Source organism: Argentina anserina, chromosome 7, assembly GCF_933775445.1.
Source record: "Argentina anserina chromosome 7, drPotAnse1.1, whole genome shotgun sequence".
NCBI classification, from domain to species: Eukaryota; Viridiplantae; Streptophyta; class Magnoliopsida; order Rosales; family Rosaceae; genus Argentina; species Argentina anserina.
This window is the reverse complement of record NC_065878.1, coordinates 22612260-22635346: the sequence shown is the minus strand read 5'-3', so window position 1 is coordinate 22635346 and position 23087 is coordinate 22612260. Positions and strand designations below refer to the sequence as shown.

Here is a 23087-nt window from a genome sequence, read left to right as displayed (position 1 = left end):
TATAAGTGGATGAGCTGAAAACACGCGTGGACAATTTGGGGTTACACAAACTTGAATCATACTACTGCTGACATGACATGACATATATGGCTTTATGGAGAACATTAAATTCTGACACCGATTACTCTTACCCACACCCCACCCTGAGAACAACACTCAAACTTTACAGATGATGATCTTGATCTTGACTGTACTCCCACTGAAGGAAGTTATGCCTGTTAGAGCTTAAAGGAGAACTCTTTTGTCCAAGAGAGTGCATGGTAGGACAATGGTGCACCACATCACTCTCCTTGGTCTCCAATTTATCTGCACTCATTTAACTCTCGGTGGCTCTCTCACTTCATCTTTAAGAACTCACTGTGATCCATGTGGTGTGGTTGGGTGGGCACGCCTCGGCTCCATGCATAAAGCATAATCAAACGTTGTTGAGATGCTCGTAATAAGTATGGGGTTACTAACATTAGTACACAGATGCATTGTTACCCTCACATATAAATAAAAAATTATGACTAAGATTACATCGTATACTTACGCCGCGTGTATAGAACAATATTTGATGATGTTTAGATCTGCATCATACTATCGAGTAAGTCATTGTACTATAGTATTCTCAAGACAACATCTGCATCATACCCACTGCCTAGAAAAATCACCAAAGCATAGAATTGTGGTTGGAGATATCCACCTAGAGAAACCGTTGTATATTGTCACACTGTCACAGTACTATGGTGGTATTTATATCATTTCCATAATTGGCTCATCATGTGCCAATTTCCCAACTACCCGACCCATCACACCATTCGGGTCAAATCGAACCCTAACAACCGGCACGTGCGAGGGCGTGCCTTTGTTCAGGTTCATCTTCTCTGATAGAGTCACGTGCCGGACACGACCGAACACAGACTCGATCACTCAAAATCGTGATAGGAATTAGAAACAAAGAAAAAAAACAGAGCAACCTTAATAAAAAAACACAGAACACAAACAGAAACCCTAGAAAACTCTTCCCAGTTAATCTCACCCTCAGTTTTGTTGGGTTCTTTTTGTCTTTCCCAAATCGCCCCTGCATTCCTGGTCTTCATCAAGGTAAGCCACACTGCTCTGTTCCCCCAATTTCTAATACCAATCAAGCTTTCTCCAATTTCATGATGAATTGAACTGATTATTAGTTTTGTTAATGGAAATGTTTGTGTTTTTGATTTGGGTGAATTTGGTGGTGGGAATTTTGGTTTTTGGGTTGTGAAAGGTGGAATTTTTATTGATGAAGGTTTTGTTCTTATGGTTCTTCGATTTCTCAAACCATTTGGGATTGTTTAGTTTGAATCTAGTTTACTTGTGGCAATGAAATCCAGAGTTTTGAGTTCCTGGAAATAATGAAAGTGTTTGCAAAATTTTTGGAGTTGAAAAAAAAATCTTATCTTGTCGCTAATAGGGTCCAGCTGAATCAACTGTTTTTGTTCTTTTGCTGAATGAATAAGGCAATTGTAATTTGTCTTGTTTTTGGGTTACAGAGAATTAACAACCTGAGGTTCCCAGTTTGGTACTGAGAATTTGTGATTGTGTTAGTTTTTTGCTGGGTTATGGTTGTTTATTTCTAATGCATGTTCTAGTAAAACAGCATTTTGTTTGTATTTTGTCATTGAATAGGTTGTAGGTTGTAGTTTGTTCTGGTATGGATAATGGAGATTAATGCGAACGTTTCAAATTTGGATTGTCTGAGATCACCATTGTATGTGTCAATAGTACGGGATGAGGTGTCTGGGGGAAGTGGAGCTCCTCTTAGATAGAGAAGTAGTTGTTTTTAAATACTATAGTCGTTATGTATATTTCGTTTATGCAATCAGAGGACATTGTAAAACTTTGTTGAAGTGTGTTTTGTGAATGTACTGCCTTTTGTTGTTCCATTGATCAATATTAGTAAGTTTTGCTGAATGAAACTTATTTTCTTGAAAATTTTCAGGCATATGAGGTCCTGTTTGCTCCCACCTCTTTCTGGGTCGGAGCTTGAAATACAGGAAAAATAATTCAAGAAAGTCTTCTGGATAAGAATGCTAATACACATTTCATTGGGATTCAAGATCGTGTCATTTTGGGAAGCACTGATAAACAGTTTATACTTGCTTAACAAAGTTAAGCTTTTGAATAAGGAGAAGGTTGCATTTGCCTTATAACTTGATCATTTTTGGAATTTAAGGTGCAAACTTGTTGGTGCTCGCATATCCTGAAGCTTAGTTGCAGTCACTGTTAAATGTCAGAAGCTGTCATGGCGGTAGTCAAACCTGAGGTATCTTAATTCATTTGGAAGAAATTTTTAACGGACTTTTGCGTTTTGGACAATCTACTATGTGTACTTTACTTTTTTTTGTTTGTTTCCAGTAGCCTGTGTATGCTTAGGTGTCCTTGTCACTCGATAGTCTCTTTCAGTAATCCTTGTCACGAGTGAAATGTGGTTTCTAGTGGTGAGAGGTTTGTGGTAGGGTTGTATTGTGAAATAAGTTAAAGTTTTAAAAGAACTTAGTTGTAGTGATGGAAGCAATATAGAAATTAATTTAAGACAGTACTTGAGAGTGGTGTGTGAATGATTAAGTGGCATCATGGTATTTTAAAGTGAAAGATTGTAGTTACTGGAATATTATTTTAAAGTTGTCTCCCTTCAGTAGCAAATAACCAGATATCGTGGGACTTGGACCCTAATGTAGACGATGCTTACTATGTTTTGGACTTTTAAATACACTCACAACTACTGAGTAACATAATTGATCTAAGGAAGACCGGAAGGGAACAATTAGAGTACATGGTTTTAAAAGACATAAGTGAAACAAGAGTAGTTGGCTACTGACATATTAAAAGAATGGTAAAAGAATTAAAGAACTTTCTAATTGAGGGGCTTCTATATTCATGTACTATAGTATGTTTTAAAAAAATCTTGATCAAGTATCCTTTTCCTTCATTATTAGAGGCTTGCTTATATGACATTGTGATAGTCAAAAGAGCAGTACTCAGAGCTGCATGCTGACCATAAATCAGCTTGGTCTGTATGATAGTAGTCTCTTGAGTCTTTTTTCCACCAGATTGTTTCATTTCTTGGATATACTCTTTTGAGAAATTTTCTATAGAATGACTTATTCTTGGTGATACCACATGATTGTGATGCTGTTTCATTTTTGTAATTGCTTTGGGCGGATTGGGGATATTGGGGGGTGGGGAGTCTTAATGTTTGTGTGGTAGTTCAAACTTTGCAGTATCAGTGCTTATCTCTTTTGATTGCTGACTAAGTTTTCTTATATTTGTTTGCAACTAGATGAAGTCTTACATCTGGCTACAAACTGCTGATGGGTCAATCCAACAAGTAGAAGAAGAGGTTGCTATGTTTTGTCCCATGATATGCCGTGAAATACTTCAGACAGGCATGGGATCTTCCAAAAACTATGCGATATCACTTCCTCAACGAGTTAATCCTGCTGTTTTGGGTTTGATACTTGATTACTGCCGGTTTCATCAAGTACCAGGTCGCTCTAATAAGGTCTAATATCTGACTGTGGCAGTTAGTTTCTTTTGCTTTCCTTGCATGATATTATTCCCCACTTGGAAAGAGAGCTCCTGATGTTCTTACTATGGTGGAGTTGAAATTAATAAGATGACAAAATATCTTAGTAGTCTATTTGATAGCATCATTATCTGTAGGAACGCAAAACTTTTGATGAGAAATTTATTCGGATGGATACTAAGAAGTTATGCGAGTTGACATCTGCTGCTGACAGCCTACAATTGAAGCCGTTGGTTGATCTCACCAGCCGAGCACTTGCGCGAATTATTGAAGGAAAAACACCTGAAGAAATACGGGAGACATTTCATTTACCTGATGACCTCACTGAGGTATGTGATCCATCTAAACTTACTGGTATACAGTTGCCAGCATCTGTGACATTTACTGATATAAGGTATTATTCAGGAGGAGAAGTTGGAACCATTAAGAAACATAACAGATGATCCACGTATCCGGCTTCTTAATCGTTTATACGCAAGAAAGAGGAAAGAATTGAAGGAGAGAGAGAAACTGAAGGTGCTTACTTTTTCTCGAAGAGTTTGAAGCCTTTACCATATGTTAAAATGCGATAATTGTGGTAATTTTATATTTCATAACATTTATCTATTTGATTATTAAAAAAAATTATCTATATGAATTGTATGCAAAGTATGTCCAGTATAAATATGTAGAAGCACTAGCATCAGACCTGCACTGACATGCTCGTGTTACTAGAAAGTCATTTCTTTTTTTATGTTTCAGAATGTTGAGATGGAGGAGGACCGTGTTGATCAGCGTTCCGTCGATGATCTCTTGACATTCATTAATGGTGGAAATGAAGGTATAATCCATAAATCTGCGATGATAGTCCTGATTGTAGATTGTTTCCCTTTATTCTTTCACATTGAGTTTCAACTTTTCGAAGCTCCTGTATCTGTATGAACTTGTTGTTATGTTTGAGTGTGTTATTACTCATTAGTGGTAAGTAAAATGTCATAGGTTGACGCCACTAGCTATTGAGTTTACTTCCAAAAAACCACCTTGTACAAGTTGACTTGCATCTGTCTTGTAGCTTCAAGGACATGGAGCAGAAACCTGTACTTAGATTTTGGTAGATGCTTCAATCCATAGATCACTTCTATCTTTTTGTCACATCACTAATATTAAATAAGTATCAAAATTTGTCACCTTCATATCATTCTATCGATTGTAATATTGAGAGTTGTCGCATGCTTACATATCTTAAATTCTTATATCTCCTCTGCAAAAACTTTTGGTATAATGGATATTCTCTTCAGATTCAAAGGGAGTTAAAACCAATAAGAGTAAGAAGAAAAATCGAAGAAGAAAAGATCCCACAAAAGATTCTTCAAACAATGTCAATGGGGACCATAATAAGGTTGGAGTCTCTCTCTCTCTCTCTCTCGCAGGCACACATCCACACACATACAAACACACACACACACACATGCTTGCACAAGTCTCTTGTGACTTTTTCTCAAGTGTTTACACACTTCGTGTTTACTATCTACTTTTTGTAGGAATTGGAATCTCTTTCTTCCGCTTTCCATGATCAATCCTATCCTTCTAGCTCGTCCAACTTGCAAGATTGTACAGCTATTGAGTTTGATGACGGTGATGTTGACGACGATTTAGATCCTGCCATGAAGGAGCAGCTTGACAGGTAACAAGAATGCCTCAGATAGGAATAATGACATTCAGAAATTCTCACATCTATCATGAAATCATATAGGTTCTTGAATTTCCCAACTGTTTATTTCAGGTCCACTCGTTTTCCCCTATTAACATCTTCATGCTTGTTCAGTAGAATATATATGTTGCCTAATGGCTTATTCCTATGCCTTGCTTCATATAGGGAAGTAGAGGATTTTGCACGAAGATTGAATTCAGATTGGCCAGAAAGGATGCAAGAAATTTTATCCTTAGGCCAAGAAGGGAGATTTACACCAATAAATGCGAATGGAAATGGTTCTGCACGTAGATATACAAGTATGTTCCCTCTTTCCCTCTTGTTTTCCTTCTGCTGTGTGTTGCTTCTTGTGTGGCATACTTTTCTTTTTCTTTCTGAAACTTCTGGAAGAATATATGTAATCCCTTTGTTCAAGGATACTGTTGGGGACTTCTTGAGGCATTTCATATCGTCTTCCGTTGTGATTTAAGGCTTCATGCCACCACCACCATCATCATCATTATAATAATAATAATAATAATAATTATTATTATTATTAAATTGTCTGTATACCCAATATCTTTATGTTATGAGTGAGAAAGTTGAGCAAAATTGTAGTTAGGCTGACAGATTCGGCGGCTGATTGGCTGTTGATTGCAGGTTTGGATTAGAGATAATGGTTCCATGATAAAGTGTGTTACTTGATGTCAATCAGCTACCAGATCAATTGGATCGGATGCTACTAGAGAATATTCTTCTGCAGAAGCCAGAAGAGTGATCACTGTTTTTGGTGTTGAGAGCACGTGAGTATATTTGTTTGTTTTTTCCATCACCAAATGCAATTGTCATTCTGTGGGCATCTTTGTATGTTGAAGATGAAAAAGAACAAGGTGTTTAAATCTAAAGGGAAAAAAAAGGAACTTGGAGCCTTCAATTGGCGCATAAATTTCTCATTCTCTCGAGCTTCTTCTCGTTTTGTGGATGTTAAACCTTCAGCTCATCACTGGCCCTCTCTTGTACACTCGACTTGATGCTCAATTTAGAAATGTTCTTATTCTTTTATCGGTTTAAAGGCCCCATTTGGTATGAAAAGGTCTTGCAGGAAGTTGTAAGTGCTTAGTTTACGTAATGAAATTGGAAGGAGAAGCAAGTTATTCTCTGTTTCTTTCCCTTTGTACAGTTTGATCTTTTCAATAAATTGCGACAAGCTATTTAAACAGGTTAAACTCGTGGTATTGAGCTTCCATTTGGCCAATCCCTGTTGTCCTCTGTAGAAGAAAAATTCTCAACTTCGAGCAGTATGTTAGCAGAATATTCCGTAAACTTGTTTATATATAGGAACTCAGTATTTGTAAAATGTAATCTAGCAGCTCGGTTTCAAGTAATGTATCTAAAAATTCTCAACCCTATTATTATTTAGGGGAAATGACCATTTGATCAATCAACTCAAAACTTGTTATGGATTTTCCTATGAAATATCCACAGAAGAAAATCCAACAGAGGAGTTTCATTATTGCTTAAAAAACATGATTTGATGACAGAACAACTACCATAGTTATATAAGAACATGAAAATTTGACAGAAATTGGGTGTTATTTGAGTGGAAAATTCATGATTCTGGGCTAGTCGGTACTACTTATACAAACCCACAAACAAAAGAACATGCTATTGCCATACAGAGGAAAAGACCTAGGTAACAAGAAAAAAATGGATCTCTTATTCATCTCTTTGCTTACAAGACTCAGATTGACAAACAAGAACAGATACATATGGCGACACACATTTCAAAATTCTTTCACTTTATGTGTGGAGTAATATTTCTTGAAAGCTCTAGGAAGATATACCGGCAATAAGAAACCAAAAAGATTGAAGCTCCAAAAAGCCATGTTAGCAATAGCAAGAGCTCTGCCGAGGTATAATCTCTTAGCCGATCCACCATAATCTTCGTAGTTTTTTGAGAACTCACTTGAGAGCCACTCCACAATAGTGAAAATCCTCCTCGAGTTGTAGAAAACCGGCACGAAAACACGTATTGGTGTCGAAAACTGGTCACTGAAAGCCAACCCTTCCATGAAAACTTGGCTTGCAAGAAGGAAAACATGCGGCGAGGCTGCGCTGATTCCTTGCTTGTCACCCTCGAAAATTCCCTCAAAGATGTAAGCTATAGGGAGCAGCAGGCCTATGATGGCGCCTACGAGGACATAGAGGCGTAGGATCTTGTTCTGGGGGCTGAAGACTGTAGGGTCTTTGATGGAAGATTGGATGGGGAAAGCAACTTTTGAGATGAAGTACATGTAGGCAACGGAGAAGAGAACAAAGGCTAGGTCTTGAGGGCTTACCATGCCACTGGCGGAGAGGACAATGATGACGGCGAGGGCATTGAGCTGCCGGAAGGAGAACGAACCCGGTTTCCGGTTAGTGGCGCTGTGTAGGGCTTGGCTGGTCTTTTGAGATTTGGGGCTGAGTTTAGAGGAAGAAACAGGGTCATGGTGTTCCTTGAACTCCTGTTCTTGTTCTTTGGGAAGGCTAATGTCACTAGTTGGACCAACTCCACCTGACATTGAATGTTTTGTGTGAGAAAAACAGTGAGGAAGAGATAGAGAAATGAGTGAGAAGCTTAAAGGTTTTGGTTCCCTTGGTAGTGATCCAGAAGTTGTTGAAGATTGAGAGGAGAAATGGAAATGGATTAAGAAAAAGTCTCGAATGAGAAATTAGAAAAAATTTAAGATGGGGGGAGGAGGAAGATAGGATTGAGCATAAGGTTAAAGGTGAGTAGGGAGGACATGTGGCTGTGTTATAGGAATTTAAGGTGGAAGTGAGCAAAATAGGGTCATGTGGACATTGTTTTGTTCCTCAGTTTTTGGACGAGTCAAACTTGTTAAGTTTATCTTTCTTCCTTCTAGGTCTTTGTTCTTAATTTTCAAGATTGAAACTATACGAACTTATATGTCTGAGGTACTTAAGAGGCCATGGAATTGGTTGAAACTTTGATGAGAGTAAACCGTGGGTCTATCTGAATGGAAGTGTTTGTCCTACTAATGGTATTTTCATCTCCACTTATTCTACTGAGGAATAATTAGATTGGTTATATCAAACATTATGTACACAATAGTAGTAACATAAGGTAGCTAAGAACACAAGAACTAATACATGATACATATACCAATATATTAATTAGAATCCCCTCAAACCCAACTCCTTAATCTGTTTTGGCTGCAGCATAATATTTCCTGAAAGCTCTAGGAAGATATACAGGCAACATGAAGAAGAAAAGATCATAAGTCCAAAACACCAAGTTAACAATAGCAAGAACTCTCCCAAGAAACAGTCTCCTCTCACTTGCAGATCCACCAAACTCTTGATCATCAGCTTTTGAAAACTCTCTCTTAACCCAATCCACAAGGGTGAAAATCCTCTTTGAATTATAGAAAACCGGCACGAAAACCCTTATGGGGGTCGAAAACCTGTCACTAAAAGCCACTCCATCCATGAAGACTTGGCTCGCAAGAAGGAAAACATGGGGCGCGGCAGCCCTGATTCCTTCTTTGTCTCCCTCTATAAACCCTTCAAATATGTAAGCAATTGGTATGGCAATGCCTATGACGCCACCGAAGAGAGGACCAAGCCGAACCAGATAGCTTTCGGGGTTGAATACCGGGGGCTCTTCCATAGGATCAGTGAGCTTGGGGAAAGCGAACTTCGACAGGAAGAAGAGATAGATGATGGAGAAGACAACAAAGGCAAAGTCTTGAAGGCTAACTAAGCCACTGGCGGAGAGGACTACCATAACCATGAGGCTGTTGAGCTGCCAAAAGGATATGTAGTTGGCTTTGTGGACAGTTCTGAAGGTTTGGCCCCTTTGGGGGCCGAGTTTGAAGGTCGAAGTAACCGGATCTTCGCTTTGTTTGAGTTCATTGTACTCTTGCTCTGTGATTTGAGAGTCAGTGGCTTCATTACCAGATGACATTGTGTAGTTTTGAGTTGGGACTTTGTTGCACAGGAAACTGATCGAGGATGAGAGAGAGAGAAGCTAGGTCAAGTTATAACAGACTATCGGTGGCAAAGTGATAGGATGAGCATGCATGGCCCGGACAAGTGGCGATGTGTTTGAGCTTTGAGGTTTTACCTGTATTTTATGTAACCGATTGCGAAGGTCTCGACCTTATCTTTGTTTCTCTGGGACATTGTGTTATTAAGTTTATCAGAAATGTACTTACAGACAACTAGGGTTTCAGTGCATGACAGAGGCTTGCTATGCAATGTGGGCAAGTGTCATATCGATTCAACTTTTAATTAATTTCTGGTGTTTTTTTACTTCTTTCCCAGCTCTACTCGATAAATTCTTGGATTTCTAGCTACAGTATTCTGGAAAAGTTTGAATTTAAGAGTTTTTTTAGTTGTTAGATTAGAGTGAATAATGATGATGATGGTTATAAGTTGCCTGTATCATTTTTAATGGTTATACGGATTCAAAGTATATCCGCATAGCCAAATGATCTGCTTGAACTTTCCATTTTCCAATAAAAAATGTAGATTATAACACACAGTTCAGAGCTAAAACTTCATCTTCTGAATCTGTCACCAGAGCTTCTCGATTTCTTAGCATGAGCTTATGACATTCCAAAGCTAATGAACCTCAAAATTATTAGTGTTCATAATTTACTCTGCGCTATTGTTTTTGATCCATTCTTACCCACAATCATGAACTAGCACACATTTTTCGGGTTGAAATAACATGAATAAAGGTTTCCAAAATCTTCCCACATTCTTAAAACACTTCCTGAACTGAGGCTCAAATCCTGATTCATTGATAGCTTACAAAAGCAAATAAGAAAATTAAAAAACTTCATACTGTTCTAAATCGTGATCTACCAACATGAAGCTTATGTTTGGGAACATTTTCGAGAGAATAATTGTGAAAATAATTGTGATCTACAAGAGCAGCTAGAAACCTGTAAAAGAGGATCTGTCTCACAAGGACAAAGAATATAGAAGCAAATGGGACCTTTCAAATAACTAAAACCAAATTTATTACAGAAACTTTTGACAATTGAAACAAAGAAAAGAGAAAACCTCACTAATCAATCTGGTATGGCAAGAAAAGCAAAAAGGAAAGAGCTATATCACTCATCTTCCAAAACCTTTTCTTCACTTTCTGACAGAAGACCACTGGAAAAACTGGAACCCTCTGCTATGAATATAATCGCTGGCTAAACTGTGCACATTGTATAACCAAAAAAAAAAAAAACAATCTGTTTCTCTCTATAACTAGGTAATGGTGTTCTGTTTGGGTATATATTTTATCTTCACACCCTTTTCAGGCTTCTTTGACCTATACTTGACTTTACCAGCTCCCGCAACTGGAGACTCGACTACCTCCACATTCACCAACCGGTTTTCTGCATTCCTAAGAATGCTGCGTTTAAACCTTAATGAATGAGTTACTGCTACTTCACTGTCACTATCCGGGCAACTAGGAGATTCAGAACCTTGGGAAAGAACCAATTCTACATGGTCTCCGGCTATAGCCTCTTTCCACCCTGTGAACAAAATAGTTGTTATTCTAAAGTACAACTTAAGCCATTAGGACTAGCTAGGAGGATGCATGTGTACACAGGAATAAAGAGCACAGCATCTTTTCAATGAAATAATGTTTAGAAGAAAATAAAGCACAGTAGATCGAACTTACTCTGTGCAAGAAAATCTTTTGCAGCACGAGCAGAGAAACCCATGCTTCCAGCTAGAGTTGATCCATTGCCACTGACATCATTTGGATATTTTCCGTTGCCCATGGTGCGACCGTTTGTCTTTTCGGCTACGACATCAGTTTCAGATTCTCTGCAGCTATTATGAACTGGCAAAGGAGGTCCCTTTGTTCCATTCCGGCTCACTGGCCTCCAAAGTTTCAATGTTGATCGGTTTGTGCTAGTCTGAACCGAATCAGGTTTATTGGTTTTGTCCTGAAGGTTGTTCTTAGGCACTTGCTGCTCCAAAAGGCAATCATCACAAGCACCAGCCAAATTGTTACTTTCTTGGCAAGAATTTCTAAGATTGACTGATATAGATCCAATCAAAACCTCGTTATTCTTGATTTCATCAGGCTCAGTTGCATCCTTTTGTACTCCTGCTTTCAAACTTCCCCCACCATTTTGTGGTTTCGGCTTTCGACTCCAAACTTTATTGCTGCTAGACACAGCTCTTGAATCCCGGTAGTTCCCATGATTTGGGATGGATGGAAGGTTTAATGTTTGAGAACTCTGACCTGCATGAACTCCATTAGCCACACCCCGCTGTGATTTCGGCAACACCTGCCATCGAGCAACTGCACGCCGAGAACCACCTCGTTGCACTGTCCGCCGTTCCACATTTGTACCAATCAGAGGATCAGCTTGTCCAAAGCCAATTCCAGTCTGAGATTCAGGATTCACATTTTCATTAGTGCTTGAGTCTTGAAATGCTTCAACAGAGTGTGCATGATCTAGCACGTCTGGAATGGGTGAGTCAGAATCAATGGTTGTTGAATGACTTGATGTTTCTTCCAGAGCTTCATCAATGCTCTCTTTACCATTCACAATCTCTTTGTCCTTTGCCTTTAGTTCTTTCTGCCTAAGCTTCTTCTGCCTTTTTCTTTCCACGAGTTCAGCTTGCCTACAGAATCAAAGAAAAAAAAATCAGAAATCAAACATGCAGCTGTAACTATTCGAATCCACAATCAAACCCATTATCCCAAACAACAAGAACCAACTAACTGATTTAAGCAAAAGGATAAGACACTAGCTGTTTAATCAATTGAATTGTTTGGGTACCTTTTTTGAGCTGCTTCTTCTTCTTCCACCAGTAGCTTTTGTAACCTCAAAGCTTCGGCATCCTTGTAAGCATGCCAAGCTTTAACCTGAGCAACAGAAGCACAAAATACAGGTCATTATCTCCAAGCATTTGAGGGTGGCAGGCACAAGTGAAAGTAAAGAGTTTCTTATCAGGTTAAAATAAGATTATATACCAATTTTTGTTCTACTAAGAAGCTGGTGCAGGCAACAAGATTCTTTGTTTCAAGGCCAGCCTTTCCAGCATCCCCGTCAAAAATATATCGTTGCATTGATGCAGCTGTACCAGACAAGAATGTTTTCTCACTTGCATCATCAAGTATACTGAATAACTCCTGGGAAGATATTGGGAACCTGGACGGTCTAGCTTGGACAATATCCTGCATAACATACAATACAGATAAATCACATCCATTGAGTCAGGAGATCACCATTTACTTCTATAAAAGCTGATGCTCAAGAAGAGTGATCTCTTACCAGGAGGGCAGAACCAGCCTTCAAATAAATGTGGGGCAGAGAAGTGAATCCAGGTTTCCGTAGTGTTGTCAAGGCCTTTATGATTGAAGACCCTGCAACTTCCTAGAAACTATAACAAATTAGAAACTTGAAGAATTACCTAACTTATAATAAGATAAAGGTTAAAGGTATCATGGAACAATAAAGATTTGTAATGAAATTGTAATATAACTATTCCCTTCAACTGGTTGCAACAAAATAAGATACTTTTAATAAATATAAAAATTTGTGACGCAGAGCCAAAACAAGTACAACGAGACATATCGATAGCACAAATATCACCCAAGCATGAGATAGCTCTATCATACCATCAAACCTACAAGAAAGAACACGAGATATAAAAATTACCTCCAAATTCACATTCTTGAATGATACAGATTCTTTTGCCTCTTCAGTGGAGAGCTAGAGAAAATAAAATGATGGAATGCAGTGAGCACAAATACTTAAAAGGCACCATTAATGTCAATAATGCAATGAAAAATTTACCTTATCCCAAAACTCTCCAAGAAGATCCCTATTTTTACTAGAATCCTACAAGATATAAACAACATCAAGCATTTAGGATCTATAAGCAAAACATCTTAGTTAAAACAATTAAGAAAAAATTGAATGGAGACAGTCATAAGTATTGTATAGTAGTAAGAAACCTTATCAAGCTTTTTTACTCGATGGTGCACGCGAGTGTGCCTTCTGTAGTTGATGGGTGAACAAAATTCTCGGGGGCATTTGTCACATTTTTGCATTTGAACTTTAATGGGAGAGTGCAAGGGCCAACCTGGAAGCTCTGCCAAAAGTAAAAATTTGTCTTCAGACTTCTGTTAAGTTAACATTGGCCGTAACAAAGGCAATAACATCAGAATGCTTCCCCACTTCTAACTCAGAACAAAAGTTAGCAGGTACCTTGTTGATCTAAGGCATGAAGTAGTTGAATCCATGGAACTGCGCTATCACCCACCCTAGAGAAAGATATAGAAGGCTCTTTTGCAACTTGTCTTATGATAGTGTCAAGGGAGTCATTTCCTTCTTCCAATTTCATAGCATCAGTGTTCGAGGTCTTCAGCTTAGCAATTGGCATCTGACCAACACACATAAAGTCTCGAAATCATTAGGTGCCTTTGTGCAGAGTAGAAAAGAAATGACATAAATCTTTTCACATATATGACCGAATGTAGAAAAGAAATGACATAAAATTTTAAATATAAACAACCTTCTTGATTCTATATAATCCATATCCAATAACAATGCAAACAAATTACATGTACACGTTGTTTATGTCGCAAAAAAGTAACTCCTCGAGATTACTAAATCAGTCACATTAACAGCCAAACTCTTCTACAAATTGAGTAATCAAAAATGGAAACTTATGCTTCCAAACCAGGCCATCATAGTTAACAAAAATCCTACATCCTAAGAATCTCTACAGATACAGATCTACCGCGAATAGCTAAACCGCCTCTGCCTCCGCCGCAACGAATATCCATGGATTCCGTGCAACCTCCTCACAGAAACAACTCCACATTACACCACAAACCAATGTCGAATCAAAACCTACACTATAAAGCTCTTCTAGGTCTCTCCTACAAAATCTAACAGTAAAAAAATGCAAAACTAACATCTCAAACAGCATAAACAAGCAATCAAATTAAACTAATCACCTCTCAACTAAACGGATATCTAATCAGAAAATCAATTCTCCCATTTCAATGAACCAGCTATATAATAAGAACAGCAGGAATTGAAATCGAAAGAAATTAAAAGAGAGCATAAAGTGGATGAGAAAACGAAGCTTCGCGAAGGCTTTGAGAAGCGTGATCTAGAATCGGTAAGCGATGGTGGTGAGTGTGATTGATTGGTAGAGAAGAAGAGAGAGGGAGTAAAGGAGTAATCGGGGGGTACGTACCAGAGGAGGTGGATCGGCGGCGAGGAGAGAGATAGGCTCCGGCGATCTGAGGGATTCCGAGCAGGCGGGAATGAGATTCGGAGTGTTCGGCGGGAACGAAAATCGGCGAGAGAGAGAGAGTGAGTGAAGAGAGAGTTCGGAGAGAGAAAATATAAAGGCGAGAACTTGAGTACTAAGAAAAGAGAAAAGGGGAAAAGGAATTTGGAGATAAATATTTCCGGATTTGTGTCGAAATGCCTTATTTATGATGTCATATTATGATGTCATATTTTTCAATTTTGTGATTTTATGATTCATTAAAATAATTACTAATAAAAGATTTATTTTGTTAGTTAAAGATTTATCTCATCAACTAAACATACATATTATACAAAATTACTGTTTTTTTTGTGTTGTTAAATCTCCAAGTGTATGAGTTTTTTTTTCGAATAAATTATATGTCTATATTTTTAGTTACATGCATGATGTCAGTGTATGAATTTTCTGTTTGTTTCTTTAAAATTGAAAACAGTTGTTTATGGATAAGTGTTTATATATATTCTCATTTTCTGTATCCCTTCCGTAAGGTTGGCCTTGTTCGTATGTGTCTGAAATCAGTGAAATGTATAATTGATGATTGAGTGGTGTTGCACAGGTAAATCAGATAAGAAGTGATTACTATTCGCTTTCAACCACTAAATGTTGACGTCTAAATCTTCATAATCAAATCAAGGGATTCACTAATGGTTACTGTGGTATAAATATTGAATGGTCGAATCACAATAAAATAGTACATGTAGCAAACTAGACATGCAAGAATCGACTACTGTAGCTGCCACTGATGAATTGCATACTGAAGCGCATGATTGGGAAGGAGATTGCAGTGTTCAAGCTCAAGATTTGTCATTGGAGAGGTACTGTGTCCGCTTTTGAACCATCCTCGAATTGCATCTTCTTCATATGTGTAACCATCTGCTGCTATATGCGGATCTGTCATGACTTCCTGCAAATGCAAAATAAAAGAGCCATGGTGAGGAGAAATAAATTTGGAACAGAATCCCAGTCGCCCATCACTATCCAAATGCACGCAGTTCGTGTTCAAGTTTCAGGCTCTATCAGTATCAAATGAATGATTGTACAGTAATTGAATTATATGTAGAACAGTACATGTAGGTTACCTGAAAAATGGGGCAGACAAAATGGGATGGTGTACGGAGAAGCTTCTTTGAAATCGAACACGATCCAGAGGCAGCACATGAAGTTCTCATTACCTCATGGGCGACAGATAGGTCCATCCGATTCAACCTGTTCTTCTCACAGCACCTCATTGCTAAGAGAGCCAACTCCTTTGCTTGCTCTACTGGCCAGTCTCCAGCTGAAACGTCCAACAAACCACTGATGCTGTCATTCTCTAGTGCGCATTTTACATCTTTCACTATCCCAGAAAGTGGTCTTGCAGTTAAAAGCCTTAATAATATAATCCCAAATGAGTAAACATCTGATTCTTGTGTAAGCTTTCCTGTCTCAAGATAATCTGGATCCATATATACAGAAGTTCCATTTGGATCATTACATATTTTGGGGATGTCGGCTGGATCTTCATTTAGAGGGATCAAGGAAACAATTCCCAAATCACCAAGTTTGCTCACAAAGTCTGCATCCAAGAATATATTACTTGGTTTTAGATTCCCATGGACAATACGAGGGATGTTCGAGTGAAGGAAGATAAGGGCAGAGCATATTTCAGTAGCAATGCATGTCCGAATTTGCCATGGAAGAGGTGGGGATTTGTCTTTGCCTGCAAGGTGGTCCTCAAGGCAGCCATTTTTAAGGTATTCATACACAAGTGACCTAGATTCGGGACACACTCCAATTAGTGACACCAGGTTTGGATGCCTTACTCTGCTCAAGACCTCTACCTGATGAAAATCCAACCATATTAAAGAATACATTGCTGCATTGTCAGTTCTCCAACAGAGCGTACAATAAAAAAGGTCATAAATTTACCTCATTTTGGAAGTCTAATTGCTTCTTAGAACCATAAGAGGGCAACATCTTTATTGCAACATGCATGTGGCGAAGAATCCCTTTATAAACACTTCCAAACCTTCCTTCTCCAATCTTCTGGGATGGGTCAAAATTCTGAGTTGCCTCGTTGATCTCCATAAAAGAGAACATGGGGAATTCCACATGAGAAATGCTTGCAGCTTTCCCTAATGTGCTTAGCTGTCTAACTTTTCCTATTGCATTTCTATGCTCTATTTGCATGTTATCCCGTTTTTCTCTAAAACTAATTAAGAGATCCACTGCAGATACGATCTTCTCGTCCAACTCCTTTTCTGTACATCGTGACTCTGCTAGTTGGTCTTGCAGCACTAAGTTTTTGTTCCGGACTGTCCTGACTTGTTCTATACATTTATCACATTCATCCTTTACACCTTCTGCTTCCTGCCTTACTGTAGCGATCAATTCTTCCAGATCTTTTTTTTTTGCCATCTCCTTAGTGCATAAGCTTTCAAATGCTTTGGCCTGTAAGGAGGTCGGATAGACAAAGCTTTTTTGGTGAAATTGAGAAAAACTCTACTATTAGATCAAAACGCATAAGTAACGGAAACAAGGATACTTGAATAGTAGTGTATACCCACATCTTAAGAAAAGCAGAAGCTTATGCTTTCATGCTTGAGTCATAAATTCTTAAAATGGAAATAATAAAGTTTAACTCAACTCATTAGGCAAGCATGATGCCCAATATAGGGGAGCACAATTTTTTTCCTCTTCTTTTATTTTTGTCCTCGTCAAAGAGCAGAGCTTACTAGGTCCACAAAGATACACACTGCCCTTAGGGTTTGGGTGAAGTGGGGAGGAAAATTGGTTACGGGAATATGATAGGTCAAGGATTCCGCTTCCAGTCTAGCCCCACAAAAATTAATGACTAAGGAAAAGAGTAAACAAAATTGAGATGCTAATAGAGAAGAGCAGCATCTCCGCCAAAACCAATACCAATAGAGAAAGAGATTAGCAAATGATCATTTTTACCCTGCATTTGGCCACCATGGCATCATCTTCGACTTTCCACTTCATCGTTGTATCTTTAAATTCCCTTTGTTTTGAGTTCTTTCTGTCCAACACAGCTTGTGTTACTTTATCATAACTTTCACCAGCTGCTTCTTCCTCCTGAGAAGATGCGGCATCAAAGATTAAATGCCATCAAAGCTGTAGATGATCAGCAATGAAAATCATCTAACAATAAAAACTTTTCTTTCACCTCTTCTATCATTAATGTGGTCAACCTCCACGACAAATCTTCCACTTCATCGATATCCTCCTCAGCATCTGCACATCTCTGTAACAATGTCACTTGTCTAGTAGTCTTACATTAAAACCAATGTCATCTGTAACAAAATTTGTCTGGATAGTATGCCTACCTAGATTTCTCAACCAAAGAATTGACTCTGTACTTAAGTGCTCTGGCTCTTCAGTTCCAGAAGCCGAATTTAGCAGAAGCAAAGGAGGGGTAATCTCTATTTCAGAATTATCTTCTCTATTTCCCCTGTCATCACATGTTTCATATAAGAGGCAATCACACATAGAATGTAACTATATAGCACTACAAATTACGGATGAAAACTTGAACTTAAACAGGAAATCTACTAATTTCTTGGGACAATTGGATAAACAACAATGTGAGTTGATCTGCGAAAGAAACTAATAGTACCTCGTATATATAAGATGACCCTCACAAACAAACCAAATATGACAGGAACTAGCAGCCTTTTGACATACAAAAACAGCCTTATTGGACCGTATCTCCGCCAATCTCCTGAAATTTTCCAAGTATCAGTCACTCGACTTAAATCAAACTACCAAAAGCACACATTCTCACTGAATTTTCAACTAATCCGCGAACACCAACACTAATCTTTTATCTACTAAAGTTTCCACTCCAATGAAAGTTTATATCTTCAAAAAGCATAATCACTAGTACATACTCGGAATAGCATTCATCTGCAGCTGCCCCCATGACAAGCCACCTAATATCATGCCGAGCGATCAATTCGACAATCCCCTCCTCAACATTGTCCATCTCAATCCACACTTCATTAGCCTCCACCTACATTGATAAGCAAATCACACCACAAATCACTCGAAATGTACACGAAAACATGCTGATCAAAACTAAAGGGGATTGAATACTCACTCCAGCTCCGATCAGAATCAGTAGGTATTCATCTAGAAGCTTCCGTAATTCTGCTAAACTATTTTCTTCATCTACGAAAAATTAGAAATGATAATTACGATTATGAACTGGAAATTAGGAACAGAATTGACACAGAATTTGAACCAGAACAATTAGAACTCACGGGGAGAAGGTTGTTGAACATGGAGGAGGCATATTTGCTTGCCGACGAAGTTCTTGACGGCCCAAAACAGCGTCGTTTCGCTCTGCTTCACGCCGCTCCCCACCGCAACAAAGATGGTCTCTTCCACATCCCACACCCGCTCTTCTTCGACGCTCCCCATCTGCTAAATCCCGGGTTTTGGGGAATTAAGGGAATTGGTGTGATGAGTTTGAAGTCGGAGAGTGGGACTGAGTCATCACCGAGTCACAGACCAGCTGAAAATTCTGGTAAACTGCTTTTGGCAGTGGTTTGGTGTGCCTGCTTTTGGTTTTTAAGAGTTTGGGCTTGGGGATCTCTCCCTTTGGATTTTCAGATTCTCATAAAAAGTTCTCAATAAACTTTTGATTTTCTTTTAGAAGCTCCACACTTAAAAATAGCTCAAATACTATAGTTTCAGGTACAAGAATTACTAATGGCAGTAAAAAAAATATAAGGTAAAATCATCATAATTTTAGTTAATCAGTACCATAAATAAAAAATAAAAAATTTCTAATATTTTCATCACCACCGGCTGTTTTTATTGTTATTTTTAACTCACGAGCTAATAATTTTGTAATGCAGATTTATTAGAAAAGGATATGGAGTGTAGTTGGTACTGTGATGTTGAATATTCACTGAGCATTGACAAGGTCATCCTTGATGTTGATATACAATTCGCCTAAGCAATTACGTTTGCAACCATGACAATTAGATGCAAAGTAGCAACAATGTAATGACAATATCTGATTACCAAAACTTGGACCTTTGTCTATTAAAGAAAAGAAAACGACACCAATATCTATGTCTTTTTCTTTAAAGGCAAAAGTCTTTCATGACGCTTCTTCAAACTCGAAAATAAAAGTAAATTAATTGACCAAACACTAAATGGTAATTAAAATATTCTACTGATATTCTAGTTAGCATTAGCCATTTATATATTTGGACCACCTTACATGTATTAAGAAGTTTCTAACTAGTGATTGTGTCGTGTATTTACACGTCGTCTATTGAAGTGTTGTCGGGATTTGATTAGGGGTAAGATTGGGCCGGGTTCAACAAAGCCCAAAAGTTAGTTAGTCCACCAGTCCGCGCGCCAAAATCGTAGGACGCTTTCCCTCACCTGACTCTCCCATTTCGAGTTTGACCGGTAGCTCTGAAACTCTCTCTTCACTCTTTCTTCACTATGATCCCTAATCATTTTATACTCTACCGAATATGGAAACCGAAACCCAAATCAAAGGCCCAGATTCGCCGACCGCCACAGACACCTCCGATCATGATCATCTCCTCCGCGCCGAGCTCGAGTCCCTCCGCCACTCTCACCGGAGCCTCCAGCAGAAGACGGCGGCGATGGAGGAACGCCACAGCCGAATCCAGACAGAAAGAGACGACGCGGCGGCGAGAAACTCCGAGTTGACCAGAGCCGTCGGAGAAGCCTCCGGCGAGAGGGACGCGCTCCGGGAGGAGGTGAAGAAGCTGGAGGCGGACTCGAGGGAGAGGGAAGACGAGTGGGCGATGAAGATCGACGAGGAGGTGAGGAGGAAGAAGAGTCTGGAAGATGAGGTGAGGTTGTGTAGAGAGAGAATCGAGAAGTTGGAGATGGAGGAGAGAGAAAGAGATGAGCTTCTGATGAAGTGTAGCGATTCGATTGGGCCGATCAGGGAGGAGCTGGTTGGCATTATTGAAGGATTGTGTGACGAACAGTGTAGAATAGAATCCGAGGCCGAGTCCGAATCAGGCCTAGGATCAGAGGAAGAAGGAGGAGTTTGGGGGGAGATAATGGGAATTAAGAAGCTAGTGGAGGCGGCCGGAGCGAGAGTGGAGGAGTACAAGGAGATAAGGCATAATGAGAGGAGGCAGTTAGGGAACAGTGTGGTGAGTTTGACGGAGGAGAATAGGGATATTAGTGCATTGTTGAGGATAGCTTTGGTGGAGAAGGAGGCAGTGGAGAAGAGGCTGAAGGGCGGCGAGACGAAGAGGGTGGCGATTTTGCAGAGAGTTGGGTTAGGGGGTTTCGGGTTTTTGATGGGGAGTGGTGGCAGTGAGCAGGGATTGGAGGGTAAGGTGGTGGAGGGGATGGGGTCTGGGGCGAGTAGCAAGTCGGATAGTAGTGAGTGTGAGGAGGAGGTTGTTAGTCTGGTGAGTCATGCTTCTTTTGTTTTGGGTTCCTGATTGGGTTTAGCTTGGTTATTTTTACTAATTTAGAAGATTGGAAGAAGATATTGTTTAGTAGTTATACTGTTAGCTGCATTATTGCTTTGATTGCTTAAACTTTTCGATGGAATGTGGCGCATTGAATCTTCCATTGCGGCTTGGAAGTTGCAACTGTGATTTAGTGCAATAGGTAGCAGTTTACAAAAGCTTGCAGATTTCCTGCATAGTGTTTCTTGCCAATTTTGTAGTGCTTTATGAGGAGAGTTCTGGCTTTGAGAAGTAGATAATGCACTGCTCAAAAGAAGGTTGGAAGAAGATGTTGCTAATAGTTATACTGTTAGCTTTGAAGGCTTAAACTTTTTCATGGAATGTGGTGCAGTGGTGCACTGAATTTTCTGTGGCGGATTGAAAGTTGCAACTGTGATTTAGTGCAAACAAGTAGCAGTTTATAAATAGTTTGCAGATTTCTTGCATGGTGTTTATGATCATTGTGATTTAGTTATGGGTTTGAGATGTAGATAATGTATGTACTGCTCAAATATTAGTGTAAGCTAATCACGTTCTAGTTGACGGATAATAATGTATTGTGTCTGTCACTATTCTTATCAGGCATCTACTGTGGAGAAGATCATGAAAAACCTACGCCTGGAGATCACTCAATTGAGAAGATCTTTGGAAGAATCTAGGTAAACCTTTCATCAAGTCGTATGCCTTCTTCACATCTCTGTTTTGTAATTAGGTTGTGAAATTGCATCTATATAAGAGTTATGCTTTAGAAGAGAGTGTTTCTCCAACGTTGTTTCCAGAAGTAATGAATATCGATACGTACTTCTTAGTCAAGAGATTGGTTCAGACAGACATGTATGATTAAAATTCCTGGTACTAGGCCATAAAAGTTTGTCCATTAGTGAAGGTTTGTATACTTATCAATTACTGCAAGATTTAACTAGTCTAGTAGTCTACAGATGTCGAATATCATTGCTTTTCAAGTGTGGATTACTTACTATCATTTCTATGCCAGGTCAGACACTGAGCGCCTACAGACTCTCACAGAGAAACAAACTCAACAAATTGCGGAAAACATGTTGTACATCAAGGAGTTAGAAGACAGAGAGAGGGTGTTAACCGAAAATGTAATTGGTAGCTCTATAGAAGAAATTACAGTCATTTTTGTTGTACCTACATGAAGCATGCTGACTTCTCCATTGTTTTATGGATGTAAGGTTGAGGCACACATGAGTGAAATGAAGGATGCTGAAGCAGAGGTTGCCAGGTGGAGAGAAGCTTGTGAGTTGGAAGTTGAAGCTGGGAAAAATGAGATTGAAGAACGCGAAAAATTGGTAACTATAGTCACTTCTTGCAAAAGATAATTTCTTTATGAATCATTTCTTCCTTTCTTTCTCTCTCATTCTTGAAGTTCTTTATGGTTTCCTGCTTCTGCGGTTCTGTCTATAAAAATGTCCTGTCTTGGATAGTATCCTCTCACGCAATCGCAAGTACTCACTTTAGTTTATATCATTATTGTCTTTAGATTGCCATACTGAAGAAAGAATTGGAGAAAACAAGGGCTGCTTTGGACATATCAAATGGCAAATTAAAGCTGAAAGAAGAACTTGCAGCTAATGCCATGGCTGCTCATGCAGCAGCAGAGAAGTCCCTCCAGCTGGCTGACAGTAGGGCTGCAGGACTCCGTAACCGTATAGAGGAACTATCAAGACAGCTAGAAGAAGCAGAAAGCAGAGAGCGCCATAGTCGAAGGGTTAGACATATATGTTGGCCATGGCGAGCCCTCAAAGTTAACCCAGCGAACAATTCACATGTACGACGATTGCTACCAGAAATGCAGGCAATGCTTAATTATAATGGGTGATGCGTCGGGTAACATGTTTTCACTTTGCTTTAGGTCAGTGGTAATTTATTTTCATGTTCTTTCATAACTTTTAAACCCCTGTGCAGGTTGTCTCCTCTGTTGTATTATATGATAATGCACTTGCCGTCTGTCTCCTTTGTTGTAATATCAATGGGTGATGAGTCAGTAAAAAATTTGATTACTTTCATGAACGCTAGGGTTGGAAATGAGACTCGATGCTGTCTGATACAATATCATATAAAAGAATGA

The 23087-nt window shown here is 39.0% G+C and overlaps 6 protein-coding genes across 7 annotated transcripts; 2 read left to right on the top strand and 4 right to left on the bottom strand.

The window, feature by feature from the left end:
* The first annotated feature begins 943 nt into the window (after window positions 1-943).
* Window positions 944-6442, top strand: LOC126801967 (SKP1-like protein 21). Its single transcript, XM_050529473.1, has 10 exons — window positions 944-1086; window positions 1961-2284; window positions 3302-3523; window positions 3685-3876; window positions 3953-4063; window positions 4289-4367; window positions 4825-4925; window positions 5068-5210; window positions 5403-5536; window positions 5877-6442. The coding sequence occupies exons 2-10, from the start codon at window positions 2249-2251 to the stop codon at window positions 5885-5887; spliced, it is 1029 nt and encodes a 342-aa protein (XP_050385430.1). The 5' UTR covers window positions 944-1086; window positions 1961-2248; the 3' UTR covers window positions 5888-6442.
* Window positions 6443-6962: 520 nt separating this feature from the next.
* On the bottom strand, window positions 6963-7807 carry LOC126801970 (uncharacterized). The gene has a single exon (XM_050529475.1). It carries the CDS (start codon window positions 7775-7777, stop codon window positions 7001-7003), a length of 777 nt encoding a protein of 258 aa, XP_050385432.1. The 5' UTR covers window positions 7778-7807; the 3' UTR covers window positions 6963-7000.
* Window positions 7808-8415: 608 nt separating this feature from the next.
* Window positions 8416-9183, bottom strand: LOC126803844 (uncharacterized). The gene has a single exon (XM_050531571.1). The coding sequence runs from the start codon at window positions 9181-9183 to the stop codon at window positions 8416-8418; it is 768 nt and encodes a 255-aa protein (XP_050387528.1).
* Window positions 9184-10182: 999 nt separating this feature from the next.
* LOC126801956 (uncharacterized) lies at window positions 10183-14579 on the bottom strand. Its single transcript, XM_050529459.1, has 10 exons — window positions 14457-14579; window positions 13457-13631; window positions 13204-13340; window positions 13043-13087; window positions 12905-12958; window positions 12518-12619; window positions 12217-12420; window positions 12023-12108; window positions 10906-11864; window positions 10183-10756 (listed from the first exon to the last, which is right to left on the bottom strand). The coding sequence occupies exons 2-10, from the start codon at window positions 13629-13631 to the stop codon at window positions 10485-10487; spliced, it is 2034 nt and encodes a 677-aa protein (XP_050385416.1). The 5' UTR covers window positions 14457-14579; the 3' UTR covers window positions 10183-10484.
* Window positions 14580-15171: 592 nt separating this feature from the next.
* On the bottom strand, window positions 15172-19129 carry LOC126801954 (U-box domain-containing protein 32). Its single transcript, XM_050529456.1, has 10 exons — window positions 18797-19129; window positions 18634-18704; window positions 18425-18546; window positions 18151-18255; window positions 17861-17985; window positions 17701-17768; window positions 17472-17609; window positions 16443-16964; window positions 15614-16354; window positions 15172-15438 (listed from the first exon to the last, which is right to left on the bottom strand). The coding sequence occupies exons 1-10, from the start codon at window positions 18954-18956 to the stop codon at window positions 15259-15261; spliced, it is 2232 nt and encodes a 743-aa protein (XP_050385413.1). The 5' UTR covers window positions 18957-19129; the 3' UTR covers window positions 15172-15258.
* An 860-nt stretch (window positions 19130-19989) lies between these two features.
* LOC126801958 (uncharacterized protein At3g49055) lies at window positions 19990-23074 on the top strand. 2 transcript variants are annotated; one of them, XM_050529463.1, is made up of 6 exons: window positions 19990-20953; window positions 21578-21654; window positions 21990-22101; window positions 22192-22308; window positions 22500-22846; window positions 22925-23074. In XM_050529463.1, exons 1-5 carry the CDS (start codon window positions 20030-20032, stop codon window positions 22836-22838), a joined length of 1569 nt encoding a protein of 522 aa, XP_050385420.1. In that variant the 5' UTR covers window positions 19990-20029; the 3' UTR covers window positions 22839-22846; window positions 22925-23074. The 2 variants fall into 2 exon arrangements, with proteins under 2 accessions (XP_050385420.1, XP_050385419.1); XM_050529462.1 differs by having other exon boundaries at window positions 22500-22966.
* Window positions 23075-23087: the final 13 nt, after the last annotated feature.